Source organism: Melospiza melodia, chromosome 5 (assembly GCF_035770615.1).
Source record: "Melospiza melodia melodia isolate bMelMel2 chromosome 5, bMelMel2.pri, whole genome shotgun sequence".
Lineage (NCBI taxonomy): Eukaryota > Metazoa > Chordata > Aves > Passeriformes > Passerellidae > Melospiza > Melospiza melodia.
Window position 1 is genome coordinate 14,547,135 of NC_086198.1, and position 25,011 is coordinate 14,572,145.

The 25,011-nt window shown below is 45.8% G+C and overlaps 1 protein-coding gene across 1 annotated transcript in view; it reads right to left on the reverse strand.

The window, feature by feature from the left end:
- The window catches only part of TMEM131L (transmembrane 131 like), a 79,487-nt gene extending 72,457 nt beyond the window's left edge, over positions 1-7,030 (reverse strand). The window contains exons 1-2 of the mRNA XM_063156342.1: positions 6,907-7,030; positions 6,524-6,594 (exon numbers count right to left, since the gene is read on the reverse strand). Coding sequence (XP_063012412.1) covers positions 6,524-6,594; positions 6,907-7,030 — 195 coding nt within the window. The remainder of the gene's footprint in view (positions 1-6,523; positions 6,595-6,906) is intronic.
- Between the last annotated feature and the right edge of the window lie 17,981 nt (positions 7,031-25,011).

Below are 25,011 nucleotides of genomic sequence, written 5' to 3' on the forward strand. Positions count from 1 at the left end.
ACCCAGATCTTATCACTGATTAGCAGAATGTACAGAAAGCAGAGAGAGCAGAAGCTCTGAACACATCATCTTAGCTCAGCTGCTGCACTCAGGTAATTTTCAAGACATGCAGCTGAATTGTGTCAGCTTGCAGTTCACCACTAACCACTTTGAGCTGTCTACAGAAATGAACTCAAGTGTTGGTTCAATGAGCTCCCTGCAGGAAATCCATTTAAAACAAGGAGGCAGCTACTCTGAACTGGCCAAGATCTCCAGGAAAGCTTTAGGTACAACTCAAAATGAAGTGTGTTACAGCCACTCAACCCCTGCTGATGAAACCAGGGACAACTTTAGGGCAATTAACATTTTTCAGGAGGAGGTCACAGTCATCCTGCCAGGAACAGCTGGTGAGCTTTCCCAGCTTCTGCTTCTGCAGGTGATGGTTCTACAAACTCTACGAACTAAAGACCTTAGCAATGAAAAGGTAAGGGGAAAAAAATCTTTTAAAATTAAAAGGCTGTACTTTCCACCACCCCTCCTACATGTTTCCCACGTAAGCATATCACGGAACAGGCCCCAAGCCACCAGCTTTGACTTTACCTATTTTCACCACATACTGGAAAAAAAAAACCACCTGTAAACACAAAGCATCTTTCTACAGGCTTCAGATGTTAAGCACATCAGGCAGTCCTACCTGCCTACTGAATGGGACAGACATCAGGATTTCTGAAGATCTGAGCTTCATGTAGTGAGGAAAAATGACAACCACACTCTGGCAGCAAATATGCTGAATGCTAACATAAATGCTAATAATTATTGTGTCTAAAATAATGACCTTATGGATAATACTAATACAGATCTTGCCAAAAGCTACCAGACACATCTGAACTTCCATCTTTTGTCACAAGCAGCTCATACAAGAGAAGCAGCACAGCCTCCACCATAACATAACCAAATCTGGAACAAGATTGACAGGGAAGTACAAGTTAATTTGAGGACTTGATAATCTTTCTGTATGCCTGCCCAGAGGTCAGAAACACCATGCTAATTGTCCAGGATCTGCAGGACACAACAAAGCTCTTCAGCTCAGATCTACCTAGAGGTCCCAGCACCTGGCCCCCATGAAGACCCAGCCATCTCCTCTAGAGACCTTGCAAAGACTGTCTGCTAGACTTCACCAGGATGGCATGATACAAACCCATCACATTTTCCAGCTTCTCCAAGCTCCTTTTGTATTTTTAGGACCTCAGTACAATACCAAGCAGAACTAGAGGACTCCTTATCCACCTTCTCCAGAAACAGCGCCTCTGCCACGGCCAGATAGCAACCTATCCTCATTTTAAATGGCTTAGTTCCTCCTTTAAATGGCTTAGCATCTGCCAGGCATCAGAAACCTGGGTCTGTGTCATTACTCTGTGCTCACCCTTAACACTAGCCACCTTACTATTTCTCCTCTTCACTTTTCACCAAGCAACAATGAAGCAAACTTCCCAGTCTACAGTGCAGCCACAGCACATCTCAACTGTGCAAGGAAAAAAAAAATTAAAAATCACCTTCAACTCTGATCACACACAGACCTCAATGTTCAGCTTTCTCCTGTCTTCACTCCCTCTGTGTGATCCAGGCTACATGTGCATGAAGGTTTACACTGAAACTAGTATTCTCAAACTACAGGACTACAGGGGGAAGGAAGGCAGCAAGACCTCCTGAAAATGCAGTTCCCAACAGTCTACCTATGAGAAGAAAAAAATTCCCTTCCTCCTAACACTAGCCTGAATATGGGGCAGGTTCTTATCTTTGTTGGAAAGCCCCTGAAAGCACCCCTCTTGTGTCACACAAGTCTCAAGAGCCTGAGCTGACAGCTACTGCATAATCTGCATGGCCATCCAGCCCCAAGTCCTATCAGCACCATCCAGAAGCTCAGCTGGTGGTCTGGAGAAGCCTTTTAAAAGCCCAAAGAGGAACACAATTCCCACTCCAAGCCTGTCTCAGACTTTCACACAAACTGTGTGTCTTCAGACAAACCCTGCTTTGAAGTAGGTGCACAGCCCATGGGCTCGTTAATGCCACACTGCAGTGCCGCCTATCTCTGATGAATATATGTAAGATCAAGGTCTTCATCAGCTTTCAAAACCAGCAGAACAATTAACCTTATTAGCCCCTGAGCTGCACTGAAGAACAGAAACTGAAGACAAGCTCCTACTACTTGGGAAAAGAGAAAAATAACATCTTTCAAACCTGAGCAGAGCCCTTTAATGAAAACTCAGCCAGCAGTTCTGTATTTGTTCAGTGCCTATAACAACTATGATACAGTAAACACTGCTGTATCTTCCTCTAAAATTCAAACACCTGAAACAATGTCACAGTAAAGTGAAACAAGAAGTTATTGTAATCTCCTTAGAATATGCAACCAAACTGAAACATTCACAAGGTGTTCCTCTAAGGAAACATCTTGCTCATCTCCTACATGTGACACACAGGAACAGCAGAAAACCCATCACATCAGTCAAGCACTGCACTGACACCAAAATACAGTTTTGGTACACACTGACTTTGATGACTTGCTGTCATTTTCAGCTGTGATAACAAGAACTAAAACTTAACCTTCATTACGTCATTTTAAGGTAGTCCCTCCCTCCGAACTGAAGGGGCCAAAGTGAAAGCGCTCTGCAGGTACCCAAACCGCCTGCCCCTGCCTTCAGATGCTCCCAGTAACCACCTACATGGTTTCTCACAGACAGAAACACACAACTATGACTCTCTGATACCTCTTTTAAGTGGTGGAGGCCTTGAACAACAATTGCCATTTGTATTTCTTTCCTACACTTGTATGTATATGTTATGTTTAAAACATAACTAACTGCCCTTCAGCTTTGCACTGAAGTGCTACAACCTGGCTGTAAATATCTGGAGCTTTTTCAGCCTTTAGTGGTGAACGGCTTGGGTGTCAAGTCTCACATAAAGGAGCTTTTCTCTCAAGCATTTTACTTGAGTATGTATTAACAAGTTGCAAACAAACATGCAAAACCACAAAATTATAAGGGACCTATAAAAACCACAACTGCTCTAATCAAGTCTCTCACACTCAAGATTTTCCATGTCAAAATCCCACTGGTTTTCAAAGAAAAATCCAGCTGCCCATCCCAGGGACATTTGCTATGAAAGGGAGGTTAAGAGCAAGGAGAAGGAGAGCAAGGCCAGTGGGTGCTCTGTGGTTACTCCACGCTTCACACCACCTTCAACAAGAAAGAAGAAATGGGCACAAGGGAATACAGCCACCGCATCCAACTGGGAAAAACCAGCTGGTCTCAGAGCTAAAAAGGGAATCCAGGAAGAAACATTGAAATGCTGGAGGAAGCAGCAGAGCAGTGGAAGACAGTCAGCAGGCTAGATACAGCCAGCTCCCCCTCAGCCCCAGCACGCGAGCCCACGCACACTGTCACCAACTGCAGCGCTCCGGGCACCCTTCGGGCTCGGCTGCGGAGCAGGAGCAGTAGGTGAGCCATCCCCAAACAGCTCTGCAGCCTTCAGAGGAAGCCAGAATCAAAAGCCCACAAGCTTGAGGGGAGGAGAAAAAAGGAAAAGCACAAATACGTATAAGAGGGAAGCTGGGAGGGGGCACACGAGAAGCACAAACAATGAAAGGGAAGCAAGAGGAAACAGAAGGTAGAACAACCAGGCGGGGTGGAGGCACGGGGGCCCTGGGGGGCTGCGCTCCAGCATGCAAATTCATGCAGTTCACGTAGACAAAGCGATGCTGTGAAAGGCCTAGAAAGCAATTACAAATATTAAAACGCTTTGTTTCCCCTCCCTCACCCCTTAACGTGATGTCTTTATTCGCTACGTGCTCCTGGAACAAAAGCATGCGCAGGCAACCGGATGGCTGAATGGGTTACCAATCCACCCAACTTTCATCCTCAAATTCTGCAGGCAGCAAGGAATGCTCAAAACTGCTCTGTCACAGGCAGGCAGTTGATGATGCATGGAAAATAAGATAATAGTGTAAAGCCATGACAGAAAGAGAAAAACATCCAACAGACAGCATTGGTAACCCGCCAGAAACAGGCTAAAGGGCTGGCAGACAGGGCAACCTAATCCATTTTCCTGCTGAGAGCAGTTGGAGGGAGGTGCTTTGGCAGAGGATTATGCACAGTTCCTTCCCTGGATTTTTCCCTTCTGCAGGTGAAATCCTCATTGGTGCCACACTCCCTCCAAAAAGAAGCAGGAAAAACAAAATCAAGGGGCCAGAACAATCCTCTTCCCAAAGTCTTCATCAAGACCCATCTTCAAACATGGGAATGAAGCAACTCTTGGATATTCCCTACCAAACAACATTTATTAACCACTCAAAAGCAAGGAGGTTCTCCCTGTTACTACACCCTCACCATCACATCACCACTGCTGTGATACATGAACACTGGGCAACAATCCTCATCAAGGGTTTAACTGAAAAATTCTGTTCTTGCAAGAAAGAGAACATGGAAAACCTCCTTGTAGCAGTAGTAGGTCAGACCATTTTTTAAAGTGAAACGTGATCAACAAGCAATAAACCTCTTGCAAGTTTAAACATCTCTCTAACAAAGGGCAAGCAGATGTTAACGGATGTAGCGACATTCCACATCTCAGGAACTGATGCTGGCTTCTCCACTGATGCCCCTCACCATCCCAGCAGTCACCCAGGAGGGCAACGATGTTGACACGTCTTTAGGACCTCACAAATACCAGCCAGAGGATCGTGGCTGGATGGGCAGCCCTTGACTCCTTGGGCATCCAGGGAAAAGCCATGACCAGCCACTGTGCACCAGTGCCACCGCTCCATAGAAGAGGTGCTGAAAGGGTCCCTCGCCACATCCACAGGGACTTTGGGAAACCTCTTTTCCTCCTCACCACAACAAATGGAAAAGGTGGTTTCAAATGTGGCCACAGGGCTAAAGCCCAACAAGGGCTGGGTAAAGCCCAAATCCACATTTGGATGGAAACAAAAGACTAAGCATCAGGGCCTGTAACCAAATTTTTGTCTTAAAACCTGTTTGAGGAGCCCAGTCCTTCCGTTCAGCTTGAGTAGGCACTCATGCATCAGATGCTGCTGTAGTCCTCAAGCTCAGAGGGGAAAACCCATGCAAACCAGTCAATGCACCACTAGTACTCAGAGACCAGCTCATCTGACTTTAAACCTCCTAAATCAGCAAGCCTATTGTGATTTACTTCTCACTCCATCACAACTGAAGCCAGAAGATTTCTTTCTTTCCTGCCTGTAACCTCTACAGAAATGATGGAGGAACAGCAGCCTCAGCTTTGTTTTCACTGCTGCAAGAACTGAGCAAGACCATATGCTCAACTATGCCAAATTCACGGGTCATTTATGCCTGGTTTTTCTTTAGCCAAGCTAAAGCATATTTTTATGAGGATGCTCAAGAACAAAGTGTTTTCCAAGAGGACCTAATCTCCTCAGGAAGTAAACATCACATCATCATCACTCAATTGCAGCTTCGCTATGAGAAGCAACTAAAAATGACTACATTACACAGTTCTACATCTAATGCATCTTAACATCTCCACTGTAAAGAACGCAGATGCACAAGGCTGTGCTCCTCAAGCATCTCTGCACAGTGACTCTACACCTCCCCTTAGCTACTACCACATCTGCAACAGGCAAAATCTCAACAGCACAACAAATGTATCTTATAAAATCATTTGGACATACAATAGATAACACTTCATAACCCCACAGTACAAAATGCTGGGTGCTGGGAAGCAGCATCAATTGTTAGCTAGCTAAGAAACAGCACTTCTGTTATTTTTCCTTACATTAATGAGTGTCAGTGGCTGAGCACTAAACAGAGAATGATATATGGGCTGAAGACAAATAAATTACCCGGTTTTGCCCCTCATATAAGATGATGTCCCTAAGGACTGCTTCTTCCCGTTTATGAGCCTGGTGCCTGGAAGTCTAGAAGGCCGAGCTCAACATATGGCAGAGTCCGTCAGTGCGAGTTAAATGACTGCCTCAAATGCCATAAACTCCAGACCCCGCTCCCAGCGCCCCTCCTCGCTCTCCTGCCCCGCCGGGCATTGTACCATATTGGCTCCTCTCGCCAGCACAGAATTTATCACATCTTGGTACTGCCCAACGAAAGCGGCTAAACAAGACAAAAACAAAATGCGCTAGAATGAGAGGAACGGCACCATAAATGATGTGTCATTTGAGGGGGAAAAAATGGCTTCACCTGAGCAGGCCTGAGATATAAATATATGCATATTCACGACAGGCCCGTCTGGTGCGTTCCGACCACAAAAGCACTAGTTTAAAATAAATAAATAATTAAAGGGGGGGGACCCCAAACAGAAAATAAATGAAGCCGAAGCAGCACGCCGCTGGCCAGGCTGGGGGGCCGCGGGGCCGGGGCTGCGCCGTGACAGCAGCGGCGGGCGAGGCCGCCCCCGCCCCGCCGGCCCCGCGCCCGTCCGCCGGGCCCCAACACCCCCGCACCGCCCGCAACGGCCCCGGGCCCTCCGGCCCCCCCCCCCCCCCCGCGCCCCTCACCTGGGCGGGCAGCAGGAGCTCCCCTTCCTCGGCTTGCCACAGCTCCACCACGCCGGGGATGGGCTCGATGGCTGCGGGGGCAGAGAGAGAGAAAGCGCGGATGGGCAGGGGGCGGGCGGCCGGAGCCCGCAGGCGGCGGCCCGGGGCTCCCCGCGCCGGGGCGGGCCGGCAGAGACGCGTGGCCCGGCGGGTACCGCGGGGCCGGGAGGAAGGGAACCGGAGTCGAGGGGAGAGGTGAGCCGCGTCCCGGCCCCATTTGTGTCCCCGGGCTGCCACCGCGGCAGCCGCCCGAGGGACGGCGACGGGGGCGGCGGCTCCGCTCTCAAACCCGGAGCGGGCAGTGCCAGCATCCCCGCCCCGCTTTGCCCCACCGGCGCTCTCACCTTGTCCCTGCGCCTCCCCGGGCCGAAAGCAGGGCAGGAGGACGTGGAAGACGCCGAGCAGGAGGTTCATGGCCGCGGCCGCGCGGCAGTAGCCGCCGTGCTGCGGGAAGCGCAGCCCCGCCATGCCGAGCCGCGCCGCGCCGAGCTGCGGCTGGGGCGGGGCGGGGCGGGCGGCGGCGGCACCGGGCACCGGCACCGCCCTCGCCTCAGCGCGGCTGCGCCCGCCCCGCCCCAGCCGCGCACATGGCCCGGCAGCACCGCGACCGCCCCGCCGCTCCCGGAGGCGCCGCAGCCGAGTCCCCCGCAAAGCAACAGGGAGGCGAGAGAGGCGTTGTGGGAAAGACGGATCGGTTTTGTGTAGCTCGGCCGTGCGGTCGGACCGCGAGCTGCCCTACACCCCGCCCGCCCTTAGGCCCGTGTGGGATGTCACCGCGCCGGGGCCCGGCGCTCCCCGGTGATTTTTAGAAACAAAAAAGCACGATAAGTACGAAGGGAAGGAACCAGGATGCCGCGCGAAGGGGGAGGGGAGAGCGCAGCGAGGAAGGCGGGGGCGCGTGGTAGGGGGGAAGACAAAGTCCCCGATCTGGTGGTCCTGTTGCGCAGGATCGTTATCAGACGATCGCTAGGACCGGAAGGAATCTCTGCACATCATCGAGTCGACCCCTTGCCAAGGCAAGGTCATCTGGAGCAGGTGACACAGGAACTCCTCCAGATGGGTTTTGCAGGTCTCTAGGGAGGGCAGCCTCTTCCAGTGCCACCAGTCCGGTTAATCTGCCTCAGTATTCCTTCACTGCTTGGCAGCACTATATGTTTAGGGTCGCTGCTGCTGTTCTTAAGCAACAGTGTTTTGGTCTTAAGCAACTCTTCAGGTGCCTGTTGGATCTCTCAAGGAATTACACAGTGTTCGCAAAACAGAAGTGTAGAACAGAGCCCAGAGATTTTTGTGAGGGTCACAAGGTTTTAACATGTATTTCACATACCCTCTAATTGCATTTTAAAGTGCTTTTTTAAAAGTCTTTTCTGCTAAAAAAAAAAAAAAAAAAAAGCCCCCTCAGATGCCTTAATTATGGGAAAAAACAGTTGTTAAACTAGTTCTGCAAACCTCAAGGAGAAAAAATAAAGCAAATACTCTGCTAACAAGGTTTGCACGGGCCCCAGATTGCATCTGGTTCTCCCCTTACCAATCACACATAGTAACTCACACAAACACTGGCAGCATGGGACTCGGTCAGCAAAGGCTCATAAATAAAGCTAAAGAAATGACAAAAACCATTTTTAGTCCTGAACTGAGACAACACATGAGGACATTTGGGACCTTGGTCCCCAGCAGTGGTGGGTCACCTGCCCAATGTCCTTTCTGCTCAGTGCTTGGAAAAGCTTTTCCCACCCAGAGGCCATTCAGGTTTGACTGCAGATGCAGGTGGGTCTCCACAAAGAAGTGCCCACTCTCTTCCTAAAGAAGACTTTGGCATTTGATGTTGCACAACCACCAAAATACAGCTGGCAACGCAGCCTTGTCTCCTGCCCCTATCCTCCTCTTTTTCCTGCTCCCTAATGGTTAGACAGGTCTTTTGTTTTCCACGCTGTCCCCCTGTGTCTTTAACCTCATTGCCTGGGCTTTCCCACACATGGGCAGAGGAACACTGTGGCACCCCTGCACCTGTGCCCCAGAGCACCCCAGGGCTGGCAGAGAAACACAGCCTTTCAAAATAGGAATGGTTGGATGTTTCTGTGTCGGCTAACGTGTCTATGCTTGGACAGGTGCCTGAGTACCTGCTTTAGAGAAAAAGAGAGTACCTCCTCCTTATATGACAACCCCACCCAGGGGCTGCATGGCACCATGAACGTGCTGTGCATTCAGTAGCAAACAGTTCCCATTGCTTCTGCAACTACTGGTTCCAGTTGGAGTAGTCGTTTGAGCTGTAGAGTAATATTATTTTAACTTACTAGCTTTTCTTGATGAGTTTTTAAAAAGTTGTGCCAGCATGAGTTGATAATTTTTTGCCTGTCTGAAAGTCAACTCCATTTTCAGTGCCTGCAGGAAGGGATCTGGCAAGATACAGCTTGGGGTTTAAAGGGAAACTCCTAGACAGTCTTGGTTTAGCTAAGCAGGTTTAAAAATGTCAAGTGAGAGAGTTGGCCTGAGCTGCAGTCCAGGTTGGGATAAGACTCACCCTGGAAATGGTTCCCCCTTGCTCTGTGTAAAGCAAGGGATATATGTTTGCAGCTTTGGAAAGGGCTGGGGAGCAGGGGAAGCAAGGCTTTCTACAGTCATGGTAGAGCCACTTTTACCAATCTGAACAGCAGAACACTTTGCTTTCTGGACGCTTTTTCAGATGCAGTGGGCAGGACTGGGAGGAAATCAGGGCCACGATGTGATTGTATGGGGAGATACTTGTTGTGTAACAGGCATCAGAGGGGAGCAGGCAGCCTAATTACATCGCTGCTCCTGTGCCTCTGTGCATCCCTTTACCAGCAAAATATACCTGAGACTCTTCCTCTGGTGTGAGATGAGATGAGATGAGATGAGATGAGATGAGATGAGATGAGATGAGATGAGATGAGATGAGATGAGATGAGATGAGATGAGATGAGATGTACTTCATGCCATGTATGTGGAAATACTCCATTTTAGACCAACTTCGCTCCTCTAGTCTGACTGCAGACCTACGGGTGAGAAGGAGCTTGGTGTGAAAGGGGAAACAAAGGCTGCCTGGCAAGTCCCTGCTGGCCCTCTTTGATGGGCTACCAGGGTACTCTTCTGTTCCTCAGAAAATACTGACTAATCTGGAGCGAATGGATTCACCCCACTCACCCGGCAAAGCAAACAGGGCAAAGCAAACAATTGTTAAAACATTTGGATGAGGAACTTGTTGGATGATGCACTAGGGGGGCATGGTCCAGCTTGTGAACCTGGTGCAATACCTCCTGCTCTCTGCAAACGTGACACTGCTCTTCGAAGCTCACAGACCTATTGATGATGCTGTTTTCCAGCTAGAGAAGATTTTTTTGAGGCTGTAGACAGTATTCATGCAAAACAACTCCCTGCGCTGTTGTACTTTAAAATCTTTGACTTGTTTTTTTCAGGAGTAGGATATGCTGCTGAAATATTTATTTTTACTGTTTGCCTTGCCCTTGAACTACAAGGAAAAGGAGCTAAATTTTACCTACAGCAGTCTGGAAATAGTACTGTAAACTTCTGCAAATCATAAAGCACACAGAAATTAATCCAGCCCTAAATGCCATTACAAATCCCTATTACTTGCAACATGGGAATAGTTACTTACCTTTCAAAAAAGATGTGAGACTTTACAGAAACACTAGGCAAAATTAATTTCTGGGGGAACTGAGCCCAGCAGAAGACTTTATAGTGTGCAATCATATCATTTGCAGCCATGTATTGCACCACATGCAGTCAATGCTCCACATAAATTGAGCATATTTAGGTATTTCAATTAGGTGCAGTTTGAGAGGCAGTATGCACTGAAGGTGGTATATTTTCCTTTTAAAAGCCCCAAGAAAGTGGTCAGCTCACTCTGCAGTGTTACCTTCACCTTGCCATCCCCAGCAGGGAAACCAGCAGTGACAAGCCCCACTGGCATGAGCTGATATGCCCATCCTAGGGTCTGCATCAGGCTCCAGTGGAGCTCAGGGCCTTTCCTCCTCCCCAGTGGCCTCCCTCCCTTGCCAAGTTCCTGTTATCGGCCCCATGGCTACACATCCCCACGCCCGGGGCCAGCCCTATCAGCAAGTGCAGCACTGGGCAGTTCCCCCTGATAAGGCTACAAATCCCAAAGAGAGATCGAGAGGCGATAACGCCTTGCCTTGGGTCATCTCCTCGCCCAGCTAGCTCATTCCGCCCCAAATGACGGCCTTTCCCCAAACACCCCTGCTGGGCGACCAGGGCATTCACCAAGGGCTCCGTCCCACACAAGGACAGCCAGGTCCTTCAAACCTGAGTGCACACCTGTGTGATCCCCAAAGACCAGCGCATGGCTGAATGCACAGGAAGGGGGAAAAAAATTAGCGACAGAGAATCTGGCAGGGTACAGCCGTAAAAGTCTGCTCGGCTGCCCGCGGGACAGCTGAAGATAAGCAGCCCTCCCTTTTCTCCCTGGCATTGGCCCCGCTGCCTTGCTTAGCCAGCCGGCGTTCTGGGAGCAGGCACTCTCCCTCCAGCTCAATGTTTGTGTAACTCCCAGCAGAGCGGGGCTGCCATCTCCGCCAGGGCCCCTCTGCATCATTAGAATAATAAAACAGTACGGGAACAAGAGTTTCTCTCTTCCTTCTGGTGACAATTACTGTCATGCGCTCCACCACTGCACGCTCCCCCTCGCCCCCCCATTCCGAGCAAAGATTCTTAGCGAAGATTGTGAGTGCAGCTCGAGCTGGGCTGAGCCTAATTCTTTTAAAGACTAATTCAGCCTGATAAGAGTGTCTGGGACAAAGCCTGCCCTGGCAGAGTAATTAAAGAAGTACAAATTGTTTCTAAAACCACACGCTGGCAGAATTTTTACAATTAATGACTAGTTGTCTCTGCTGGGGCTTGTCAGGGAGGAATCGCTCTCGTCTTACGCGTCCGATCTGGGTCAGCAGCCCATCCATCGCCTCTTTGAGGACGGGAGAGCGAACAGGCAGCGGCACTGCCCCAATAAGCTGTTAATGACACCGCACTCATTACTGCGGATAAGAAACATCTTGTTTCTAAGCAGAATTTTTGCCAGCTCGCTTTGACTTTCTAGGTTGTTGACTTACCTGGCCTACTTTTTTTTCATTTTCCCTCTTCTCATGCATTTTTGATTGAAAAAATCTGCATGCTAAAGGAAGCATCTATATGATCACACAGAAGGTTTGATGAACATAGAACAATATTAAGTTATTTGAATGGTGCAACTACTGAAATATTGACAAGAAAAGCAGAATGGTATATTTTTATTTTTAAAAGCACTGTTACCATTGTGGTATCAATCAAATGCTAGGTAATTAAAAAAATATGCTGATGTGCTCTGTCCTTTCCTTGCCCTGCTCTGCCTACATTTTTTAGCACATACACTGCATCCACTTGAAAGCGTGGTGGATCCTTGCACACAGCAGGATTTTGCAGTCTCCTGCGGGACCCACCATGTTACAATAGCGTTCAAAGCTTTATAAGCTTCATTTAGTTTCAGCAAGCCTGCTGGAGCTTTGTCTGTGCTTAAAGAGGCATTTAAACTAAAGCGAAGCTTTGAAAGCTTCAGAGACAATGACGCTGGACTCCCTAAACCCATGAGTTCACTGCATGGTTTGAAGTGATGGCATCATGTAGAAAACATGACACGCTGCTCTGAGAGCCTGGCAGTACCTAGGCACAAAAGAGGAGGGGGAACAGAAAATCTGGGGTGCACATTGAGTTTTTACCACTGAATGTCATGCCTGGACTAAAGGGAAGAAAAGCATTCTAAATTTTTTTCTGCCTTTGAGATTTGTACCTTTGCATATTTATTCTCTCATTCTGGAATGATTTCTAAGCCATTGATATGTGTGTTTCTAAGCTGTTATGAATAAAAGAAAATAACAGCTAGAGCACACACAATAAAAACAAGGCAGGATGCAGCAGCCATGCTTCCACAAGATGCCCAGCTTTTGTTCTACGTGGTTTGCACATCCCAGGGCTGTTCAAAAGGCAGCATTTAATGCAGAACTACATTACCTACGAGCAAAGGGAAAGAGCAGTAAAACAGGCATCAGTAAAACTGTGGTTTCCCAAAGAGGCACTCATTTTTCAATGTACCACCCTGCTTGTCACCATTTCTAGGCAAGGGCATGCAGTTTGCATAACCACAGTGAGAAACTGCATTGGTAACATCTCAAGGCGAGAGGAGAAAATCCTCTTGAATCCCAAAAATAAGCATCCACCCTACCCATGCCACCTCACTCAGGTGGTGAAGGTTACAGGTATTCTTGGGCTGCAGTGGCATGAAGTCCCCATTCCTGCCTTGTCAGGCTTCCCTGGGAAAACCCCCAATGCTCTTGATCACTAGGGAAAATGATGAGGAGAGGGAGACCCCCACAAAAATGGCAATGATCCATGTAAAAACAGGATGCCCATAAGTAGATTGAAAGGACAGTCTGTAGCAAACAGGTGTAATAAATACCAGCTTTGTAAAAAAGCCATGGTGCCTGAGCAGGTTTAGAAATAAAACAGTAAAATAGGATTTCACAGCATGACAAATGCTGTTCAGTAATGGCTGGGCACACCTCAGCAGCACTCAGAGCCATGTCGTGTCTCGCAGGCTGCATCTCATTCCTAAGACCACAGCACTTCATGGGGGCACAGCTGCAGGCAAAGCTTGATGGGCTGGAAAAGGACACGGTGTGAGCCCCAGCAGAGTTACCATGTGCCTAATTTTCAATTTTGATAGCTGTAGAAGGTTTTACTGGGGGTAAAATGTCATCTTATTTAACCTCAGTCCTCAGCCCAGTGGAGCCATTTTTCACTGCAATTGAAAATAATGAACATAAACTAGTTGGAGGCAGATAACGGGCATGGGAAATTTGAGCTCAAAGGGGTGAAGCCTGGACAAAGTGTAAAGCAACCAGAATCAGTTTAGTGCCACAGCACGTCAGAAAAAAGCACAGCTGTCAAGAATGCAGCACTTCCACATGTGTGCAGATGCTCTTAAGGGAGGAAGACGCATTGATGACATTGAAAAAACATAGCACAAAAGTAAAACACATTTAAAAATACAACCAAATTGGAAACAGTACTGTTAGAAGCTTACTAAAACACTGTAAACTATTGCTGTAGCTATTTTTTTAAGTCCTGAAGTGTTACTATAACAAAAATAAACATGCTGATGAAATAGAAGAGAACAGCAATGCCAAACTCCTGGAGAAGTGAATGGCAAATTTGCCAGAGCTGTGCTTCCAAGATTGCCTCCACATCCTATGATAATGGGTCACAGATGTTCTCTTTTCACAAAAAGAAGTTGAATGTGTTTATTTCTTTCATAGTACCGGCCAGAGGGCAGTTAGGGGAGCAACTGAAAACCTGTGAGTTGCAGTTACTTGATTGAATGATCTGTTTGAAAAAAAGATGTTGCCGTGCAAAATTCTCCTCCCCCCTCCACCACCCCCCTGCCAGTTTTGACAGCACATAAGAGTTTCACTTCCATCCAAAACTGAGAAGGAAATTTAGGTAACCCAAAACAACGTAATGTGCACAGTCTGTGAAGTACCAGGGATTTTTCATGCCACAGACATAAGGCCACCTTTTTTTTAACATGCCCAAAGAATCCAGGGATCTGGTTGCTGCCCAGCTCAGTGCCAGGGCATCGTGATGCACATGCAGGTCAGGCTCTCCAACTGCAGCCAGGTTCCCTGCCTGCTGTGTGAGAGTTGCTATGAGGAGGGATCTCCTCTGGGCATGGCCTGACCTCTCGGCTCACCTATCTGCTGAAAACTTGTGTGGCTGCAGCCACCAGCTTGTCACCAAGTGCTCTCCTCCAGCACCTAGCTCTTTCCTCATTTAGGGGAAAAAAAGCCACAGTATAACAAAGGAGAAAATAAATCCCTCCCTGAGGACAAGGGGTGCTATTACAAAGCCTTCCTGACCACCCCAAAGCATTGGCATTTAACAGTATTCATGTCAAGGGTGGTTTTAATGTGGGATGAAGAGAAGCACTGCCTTGCACCCAGGCTGCATGGGCAGCAGTGGTGTGGGTGACAGGGTACTTAGAGCAGTACAACCCAAATGACATGAGGACAAGAAAGCTCATGGTTCCCATACTCAACCCACAGCACGAACAGACCTTTCTGGATACTTACACTGCAGAGCAGTAAAATCTAGGCAGGAGTGGAGCATCTCATGGCGCTTCTGCAATACAGGGTACTGAAGTTCTCTCCAGAGGCCCAGCTCCATCACCACTGAAGTCAAACATCATGTGTAAATGTGGGATGCTTCTTCAGGGGTGGCAGGCATGGGTGCCCAGTTAGAGACAAGCTTCCCTCCGAGGCACAAACAGACATGAACCCTGAGCGCTACCCACAGACAGCTCAGCCAAGGGTAGGGAGGCAATGCTGGGACAGGAGCCACATGGCTCCCCTCACCTGAAATGGTCTGGTTGCTGAAGGAGTCTCTGCAGAAGCCTTTGTCACATGCAGACCCCAGAGCACCTTGGGGAGAAGAGAGGCCCAGGCTGTCCTGGGAAGAGCTGAAAGTGTAATATTTCTGTCTAATTCCTATAGCCAGAATCAGCCTAGATATTTACAACTTTATAATCCACTTTTGAATGTTGCCTAGAAAAGTGCTGCAGAAAATCAGGACATCTGAAAATTTTGAAGACTTACTTTATTTCCCAGGGAGCAATTTTAGGCTTGTACATTTCTTTTCACAGAACATCTGCAATTCCCTGCAACTGTAATTTCTATCATTGTCTTTCAAAAATGACACTTGTACAGCCTCCTTCCAAATAATTGCAGGAACTTTCTGTTCATTAGGGGAGCATATTTTCAATGCACAGGTCTTCACCTCACAGCAGCTCTGCCCTTTCCCCAGGGAAGTGCAAGCATTCAGCTGCTGTACTGACATCCCAAGGGCTGTGGCCCTTTGGTCACCAGCTATTCCCAGTGGCATGGCACTCACAGCTGGACAGGAAGCAGTACAGCTCCAGCACACTCTGGATGGGAACCAGTGCACATCATCAGCCACAGGAGCTGGATGCCTCATTCTCCACCTGCTGTGCCAAAAATGTACTCTGCCAGGTGCCTGAAGGTCATGCAGGATTGCTTTTCCAAGCTGTTGTATATGCTGAGCGATATTCAAATGAAATGCAATATGCTGCTCCTCTACAGGCCTTGATAAGACATCAGACCTCTGAAAACACCACATCTGCCCTAGGAAATACATTTTGGTTATTGTAATGAATTATATTTTTACATCCAAAATCTGTTTAGTTTCCAGCAAGAAATCAAAAGATTGCTAACATGAAGTACTTCCTTAGATTCTGCCACAACAGCTATCTGGTGGCTGGATAAATGCCAAGGATATGGACTTTCTTCAGGTCACTGAAGACATCCCTACAAAGAGGTTACCAATAATAAGTTGTGTTTCTATGTAAAACTGTTAGGGTTTCAACATTCAGAACTCCAGCTTTGCTCTCAGCTTTCTGAAGCGTTATTCCTTATGCTGCTGACTGCACACTTGCACTTACATGTTTTCTTATTTTTTTGGCTCAGTGGAGCAAGCAGTCAGCTTTTCCCTCATTCCTGAGGGATATCAGGTTACAACGAATGTTGTTCTATTATATGCTTACCCAGTGGCGTATTAAAAATGCATATTTTCCATTTGATTTTTCTCCTTGCCAGAGTCAGGTTTAAGGCCACTTTTCTTCTCTCACTTGCTAGGTACCGTTAACAAGCAACTAGCTTATTCCCAGATGTAAAAAGGCAGGCAACAATATATGGCCTGTTTAACCCCAGCCGGGGATATAGTCCCTGATCCACTTCATTTAAACTAAGGAAATCTACAGTGCATCCCTGCAGCTAAACTACTTTTGAGTGTATTAATTTTTGGAGAAGTGGGAGAAAGATGTACATATGGAGGCTGCCTGGTGAAGGGCCAGCCTCCTGCAGCTGTGTGCACTCCTGCCCTGCCAATGCACGGCACACGCTCCCACTGCAGGTCCCAGAGGGTCTCCAGTCCCTGCTGGTGGGTGCCATGTCCCCCCCTACCCTGCCCCTGGGCCACCTGGGAGCCAGCTGGCAGCTGAGAGGCCATGGATGAGCACTGCTGCTGAAGCTCTGGGGCACCTTGAGGGTCCTGTCACTTGCAGATTTGTTCCAACTTTGAGATCTATTCAGTCATTAAAATTGAGCAGCAAATTCAAAATAAATACAGCCAGAAATACAGAGCGGGCTTGTTAGAGCTGTGTGCTGGAGCCTGTGGCACAGGGAATTTCCTTGCCCACCACTAATATTGCTCAGTTTAGCAGCTTCATCTAAGTGCTAGAAGAATGAAACCAGGAGAGAATCCCTGTGGATGGTTTAACTCCCCACAGGCATTATCCAGCACGGCTCCAGCAGCCTGCACCACCACACAGAGCCCCTTATCTGACATGAGGAGAAGCCCAAACACCACAGTGCCAGCATCTGCCCATGTTTTCCCTTTGGTGCTTCCTGCTGTGGAGGGGTGGTTCATCAAACCTCCACTCCCAGGTCAAGGTACTGCAAACACATGGGGTAACCCTGGTACCTTGTTCTCAGTCTCCGAGCTCTTTATGTCCAGGAGCACATATGTGTGCACTCAGCAGCAGGATAAAGCCCCTAAAATCTTACCAAGTGACTTTTTTAGCTCGTTCACAATTAGGTTAAATAACTTGAATAATTAAATAGAACTGATGCTAAGAATATTCTTTTACAGATATGCTAGAAACTGGTAGTATAGGAATCTCAAGAGGCAATTTAATCATTATCATGATTCCCTGAAACACCAAAAGGAGGGATACAATCGTTTTTCCTACAGCAAAAAAAGGGTGAAAGGTTCAGCCTGAAAATACATTTGTGGTCTGGTAACTGCCATGTGTAAAGAGCATGAACTAGAGGATTACACAGACAGAGTGGGACAGTAAATCATACAGATGTAAAAGCATGTTACCACTCAAGCTAGAAATACTCCTTAAAGGAATTACATTGTCTGTTGGCATATTTTGTTTGGTCTTAATTGAGCATATCAAGAAACAGATCCCTACTCAATGCAGACTTCTGATTTGGTGCCTTGCTGCTTGGATTTATCTGTGGCCATACAATTATGGATGAACAAAATCAATTAAATGCATTCACTAAGTAATCACCTTAGTAACAGAAAAAAAAAAACTCACAAAAAAAAGTCATAGAAAATGTTCTGAAATTATTTATATATTTATATTCTAATATGACATACAATAGCAAGGAGGACAGGCTGGTATTTCTAAAAGGACAAATTTTTGCACAATTAACCAGAAAAACATGAAGTAAAAAGCTAGAATCTTATATTCCCCACAATTCATAGTCCTGAGAACCAGCGGTTAGGAGTTTGCACGGACATACTCTAGCTCAACCCACAAAAGGACTCATCTAGTTTTTATGCCAACTCATCAGTCTTCAGCTGGTGAATTAGGCTCTCTTCCTTTGCTTTATCCAAATCTAAGCATCCAATTCTACCTATCTGGGAAAAATTCACAAGATTTTCTTTATTATACTTAGCATGACAAGCATGTGAAAACAGAGGATGCTTCATGCAACTTTCTCAAGGAAAAGAATGCAAACTCACCTCTAAGTCTCCTAGGAAACACTCTCATTCCAATCAAGAAAACATGGGGAAAAGCATAATGGATTAAACTTGAAATCTGGTTGATTTTGATTTCTGCTTTTAGTAATTGAAGGTTATGCATTCATCTTTCAAAAGCATTAAATGTGGATGAGACTGACTGTCAAACTGGAAAAGGACACAACACTACTGTCAACTCCAAAAAAAGTTATTCTGAAAAAAAAAATCTGCTGCTGTTGAGACCTCAAATCCTGTCCAATGTATTTTGGGCCCTAGAAACAGTAGTAAGCAAAATGACATTCATCTAGTTTGCATATTTCTGCTGTATTCAGAACCAGGTTCAATTGCTCCCACAGAAAAGGATGATTTACAATCCTGCTGTCCTTAACAACAGAAAAATGGGAAAAAAACCCTCACAAAATCTCCCTTATTTATTTTAATCCATCTGGTAGGGAAGAGACCTGAGACTAACTTACGAAGATTTTTAGGCGCCCAGTGATTTCAGTAGAACTTGGTCTCCTGAAAAGCTCTGAAGAGACACAGATGCCCAAATGCCTCCCATGGCATTTAGCACAGCTCCACTCTGAATCCCCAGGGATGTCCAGGCAGATGTTGAAAAATGCTCAATAACCTGCCTGGGGGCCAGGAACAAAAGATGCTGTGTTGTGCTTAAAGCATACCAGTTGAGAAAACCAGCTTAAAGCTTCAGTTGAGAAAAGGCACTGTGGGGTAAAGATCTTTCCCTAAGTTTGCAGGTAAGATGGAGGTATAAGTAAAATGTAATTAATTTCAAGAAAAAAAATTAGCAAGACTTGTTTATGCCGATGATGGAAAGATATATTCAGGCTGGTCCCTTCCATAGGCCAGGCTGCAATGCAACTGTACTTTAAGTGGCATTTGACTGAAGCACATTTTCCACAAAAGCTATTCAGTCTCAAAGCCACCTGATGCTGCAGAGGCTACCTTTCCCCACATCAAGCTAAAGCTAAAGCTGCCTCTTGTGTCATTTCGACACCAACAGCTGTTTCTGTAGCAAGACATTACAGCACATGCAGAGTTCAAGACTTGTTTGCAGTCTCTGCATGACTGATGCAGAGCAATCACTAGTTTTCCTCAAGAGAAGTTCCACACTGTAGCACAGATCACTGGGCTCTGCCTTGGTATCCAGGGCTCTGGCAGAAAGGCATCCTGAGGCAGAGCTGTAAAAACAAGTCAGCAATAAAATGGGAAAGGTGAGAAGCTCGATATCCAGCAGCATCCTGCATTACACAGCCTCTCAGGCCTGCTGCAGAGAGCACTCCAGCAGTTATTCTGTTTTCATAAAAATCAGGTGCAATTCAAGAAGCTTTGGCCAGAAGGTTAAGATAGAAGCCACATGCCAAGGAATTCTGTAGCAGAAACGTCACAGATTTTTATCTCTGAAGCAAAAGTAATGGTTTAAACTCAAAAGCCAGAAAGGAGTGGAAGAAGGAAATTGTAGGGGTGAAACCTTCAGTACACTTGGTGGAGGTGAACAGAGATAAGAATTCTGATTCCCTAAAGGCAAACAGGGTTCTGCAAAAAGAGGATTTTACTGAGAAGAGGATGCCTAAAAAGGAAATGATTTTCCTCCTTTTCATCAACAGAAAGATTGTTCCAGCGACAGAGTTACCATGGAAACCAATTTTGAGAATAACAAGAAAGCATTTATGGTACAGAGCTTATTTTAAAGGATGGTGAACCATCAGCATCCCATTCCCCTAACTGAACCAAGAACCTGACCAGATGACCCACAGAACTAAAACAACACATTTTAAAGTAGCCTGGAATGGCAGTGCTAAATGTAACAGTCACAGCTCCCTATTGTTGTGCTTTTATGACCTTCAAAGCTATGAATATGGGGCTCAAAAGCTTCTCCCAGGACACAGCTTTAGCCAGGCTGAGTGGCACTGCATCTCAGCATGCAAAAACCAGAGACAGGTGAGCACCTCTGTTCAAGGTAGTTCATGCAGGCTGTCATTTTCTTCTGTCATTCAGTTCTACTATGAATGAACAGGCTGAAAATTCAGTTGTCAAATTCAAGGGCACATGGGACTGGCTGAATCTAGGAGGGCAGCACTCCTGATGCCTTTACAGGCACAGATTTTGCTTATTCCTGTGGCTGTCACACAGACAGGGCAAACTGAGAAATGCATGCTACCCAAGGTAGGGGAGGGAGGAGGGACCTCTAGGCTCTTTCTCTTGTTAAATTTGACTTCAGAGTAAAAGTCATGAGGCTTTTTCCTCCCACTCATCTTCAGTCTTTGGTCTGCTTTGCATTTACTTTATATTTTACTTTTATTGCTTCTCCTTGCACTATGAAGGCTGAGGGATAGGAGGCTGGCCACAGACTTGAAAAGATAAATAAACGAATGTGAGCTCTAAAATAAAGGGAATAAGGTTCTACTGGCACTGCCACAAATATTTTTCATGGAAGGCTATCAAGAGCTTTCCAGCTTCCCAGATAGGAGGCTGTTCTGTGCACCCAAGCAGCCAAGGAGCAGTATCTCTGCTCACAGCCACCCACAGCACTGCAGAACAACCTCGCAGCCCCAGCTCCCGGGCCAGCCTCTAACGGCTCAAGCCCAAGATAAGATGACACCTGTCAGGTGGAGCAAAGACAAGAGGCAAAACCCAGGCTTGATGAGAAAACACATTCACTCAATCAGATCTAGATGTTTTTTGAAGTACTCAGAAATCAAGCAAGCTGAAAGGACTTCAATGCAGAAATGTTTCTTTTTCAAGAACACAGAACCTTCTGAGCAGAATCATCCTCTGCTGCCTTCCTGGCAGAAATTCTTTAATTTTGGTAAAAGCTAAGGCCACGGGTCCCACTATCACTGCTGTTGTTCATACAAGAGGTGACAGGACTGTGCAATTAGTACTGGCATGGTGTATGAAACTAAAGTCTCTGAAATATGTTACCTTGAAAAAAACCTACATGATAAAGCAGACAGCTTGACATCGAAGGATTTCTTGCAGTAACTCCGTAATACACCTGGCAAGCCTTGTTTTCAGAATTTTTTTAAACTAAACTGTAAATTATTGTTTGCACTATTGCATACTAGTTTATGATGCAAAAGCACTTATAGTATGACTATTCACCACTCACTTGCCAAGATATGCATTTGTTATGGTAAATTTGTCAAAAATAAAGCTGTCTAGAAGGGCAGAGAGGGGAACTGCCATAAAAGGTGGATCTAAGCATAGATCTTACTTGTGCATTTTAAGCAGCGAACTCTCCTCCCTCTGGCCCTATTTCAGGATGAGGATAGGCTAGGCAATAACAGTAGCAATAAAAAGCCAAAAAAACCTTGCAAAAACTCATTGCTATTGTTTTTTCTATCTGCTCCCTATCAAAAGCTAGAGGATGCAGCTGGGGAGTTGGTAAGTTGGAAAATCAAGTCAGGAATCAATGCTTTCCATTTATGGCTTTCTGATTTGGGAAGTTGGTTCAAACCAGAGGTCAGACAATGCCCACTGTGTTGGCTCAAGACTGATGAGGGAAAAGTCTAAAAAGAACCAAAAAATTTGACATTAAATTCCCTTTTTTCATTTCCCCAAGTTCCTATCCAGTCATCAGTCAAATTTGCATAGCAGTAAAGGCTATTTAACAGAAAATTCTCTTAGTTCCAGTATAAGCACTGAAGAAAGAATAAGCATGAAAACACACAACCCCAAAATGCAGATTTTCGATCATGCCTACTTGAAAGAGTGAAGACTTATTTCCTACCCTGACATGAATGGTTCTCTTAGGTTTGTACAATCTTCTAATGATTTAAACAGTTTATGACAAGGAAGGGGCTCCTAGATTTTTTTTTTGTTGAACACAAAGACAGCTTCAACAATGTGATATCCAATTTTGAACCTAACGTTTTAAATTTTGAAGTTTTGATTGTGAATCTGTTTTCATTTTTACTAGCCCCAATCTAAGGTATCTTCTATAAACAGCTTGAAAGTACCAGAAAAAGTTGATGGATTACAAAGATGGATTTGAAGCTGCTTTGTTCAATGCTTAGTTTGAAAAAAAATTACTCATTTGCTGAGCCTCTGGATGGTAGTTACACCAAAAATGGAACGCATCATCCAGGCTTCTTGCCTTTCACCAGATGATACAGAGACTGGTGTTCTGGAGCACTGAGTATAACTTTCTTCAGTGTTATTTTTTACATATCCTTTTCAGACAGGTACAGCATCAATGGCCACAGAAATAACAATCAGATCTGCTGCAGAGCCTTGATTTTGGATTTTTTAATCACTGATCTCAGGAGCTGACTGACTTTTTAAAACCTAGGGAAGAGTATATTGCCTAGTAATATTTCAGAAAAAAAAAAAGCCCACAGAAGAATATAGCTTATTATGATGATTAATTGGTGTCCATGCAAAAAAATTAATCAAAAAGCATTTCTGCTACTGGGAGTATGTCTTTGACTGAGAACAGCATAACAAGGAAAAAAAAATCTGATTAAATAGGTAATTAACTTTTCTGAGAAACTGAAAACAAAGTATGAAAATTTGACTTTTTATCTTCCTTCAAAAATCCTCCAGAATGACAGGATCAGCCAGAAGCATTGTTTTGCATGGCTAGTAATGATAATGCAAGAAAGCATGTGATTGACTTTTTTACTCCCCTTTTTTTCTTAGCAGGAAGGGGGAGAATACATGACCATTTTTCTCACTGTAGAGTTCAAAAAATGAGAACTTGAGAACTTTTTTTTTTTTTTTTTGCATCCCAACATAAAATTCCCATCTCCAGAATGCCATTGAGGTGCTGCCTGAAGAAAGGTGACGTGATCAAAGGTGTCCATCTAGGGTGGGAATCCCTGTAAGACATGGCTTCAGTACGTCCATCACTGGCTTTCTCTAGAAGTCATAATTTTAAACAGCTTCTCCTGTTGAGTTTCAGCAGCAGCACAGCAGAAGTTCATCATCTCACTTGAAAAAAGGTGTCCCTTGGATGGGTTACAGGATTTACTTCAGCACTGGTTGCCAGACCAGTAAGGTTTTTTTGAAACAAAAGGATGGAGTATATTTTAAAATTAAGTTTTCATATGGAAAGGCTCATCCTTTCTCCGAATAACTTGGGATTTCATCAAATACTGGAAATGGAAAATTGTGCAGCAGGTTTTGCTTAAAAACTGTTCTTTATAAATACTTCAGCAGGAACTTTTTTTTGTAAGGAAATTTTTTCTAACTAGGTTAGGTACAACCATCACACAGCACAAAAACTGTTCATTCATTTGTGAGGCGTTATAGAAGAGTCTGAAGTGACACTGGGAAGTTCAGTGGTGCTGGTGGTGCTGTTCACAGATATTTCTGCTCCCTGGTCTTCTTGACATGCAACCTTCTGTGCATACAGGTTAAACAGGCAAGTCTAACGCAGAGATAGATGCTTCCCTTCCCGCATGCCTGTGCACTGGAAGGTGTGTGTGCTGACAGCAGTGTCAGCGGGAGGAGGAGTAAGACAGACAGCCATCTGTACAGACTGCAGTGCTTCGCTTGCTCTGCCTACGTGGTTGCCGCAAGCGGATCTAAAAGGGAAACGACAGTGGAGGGGTAGAAAACGCAAATGGGACAAGGAGAAAAAGAGGCTGAAGAGAAAGGCTATCCTTGCTGTGGAGGCAGACTCCTTGTGCACAAGAATACTTACACAGGAACTGTGTCTAGCTGGCGTTACCTGCTGCCATCATGGAAGAACCCAGTCACATGTGTGACACCGAGGATTAGTCAAGGACATCATTTGTTTAAGTCACCTGTTCCTTCCCACTGAAAGGATGCACACACCATCCCATCTCAGCCCCAGCAATGCTGCCAGACCCTCACATATTCCATCACCATCTTTGACATCTTTTCTTCCTCCTCCCACCTCCAGCATGCTCTACCCCTTCTCAGAGTTCCAAAAGTGGTAGGTGGGAAAGGGAAAGCCTGTATTTATCAGGCAGGCAGCCAAACAGACGAGATAAATAAATTGTGAGCTTGTACCAGGGCCCCTCAGAGTAAACCTAGCTGAAATCACTGGGTAATTTAAGAACAGGAGGGAAAAGGAGAAGATATACGACAGAAAAGTATGATCATACAAACCTCACCTCTAAAAGAAACATGGAGATAAGCACCAACCAGATCACCTGACTGGTGGAAATATGCCTGGGTGACAGAAGAACTCTCTAAGGAGCTCTTGCATTGAAGTTCTTAGTCACCATCACAAACTACAAACTGGGTTTCTCTTCCCCTCATTGTCCCAAGAAGTTTCGGTTCCACCTCTGTCACGTGACTACAGCATCTCCGTGCCATTTGTGTCAGAGCCCGGATTTTCCCTTTCATACACCCCCAAACAACAATGACATTTTACATCATGCATTAATGAAAGGCTTAGCAACTGACTCGTGTCAAAACCTAAACCTTTGTGACAGTTAACATTTAACACTCTGCAAGTGCCATAAAGTGAGTCCTAGAGCTGATGCTTGGTGTTGTACAGAGCATGTGGATGGCAAGATAAAAGACAAGGAAGAATGGGATGTTTCAGGGCAGAAACAATCAGCAACTTTCTTTAATTAAGGTTTCTTAGTAGATCAGGTAGACATAAATATTTTCTCCTGCATCTCTCTTACTTCACAGTGGCCAATCAACATGAGTCCCAAAGAGCAGGCCTACCTAACACCTCAGCCTAGTATTGTAAAGATAATCTCCTCATGAGATTTTGAAAAGCCGGACCTGATACTGTTCCTGATAGTGTTCAGAGCAACAGACTCTGCTAAAAACAGGTTTGATTTTCACCCACTGCACTAGTAACTGCTTTAATTATA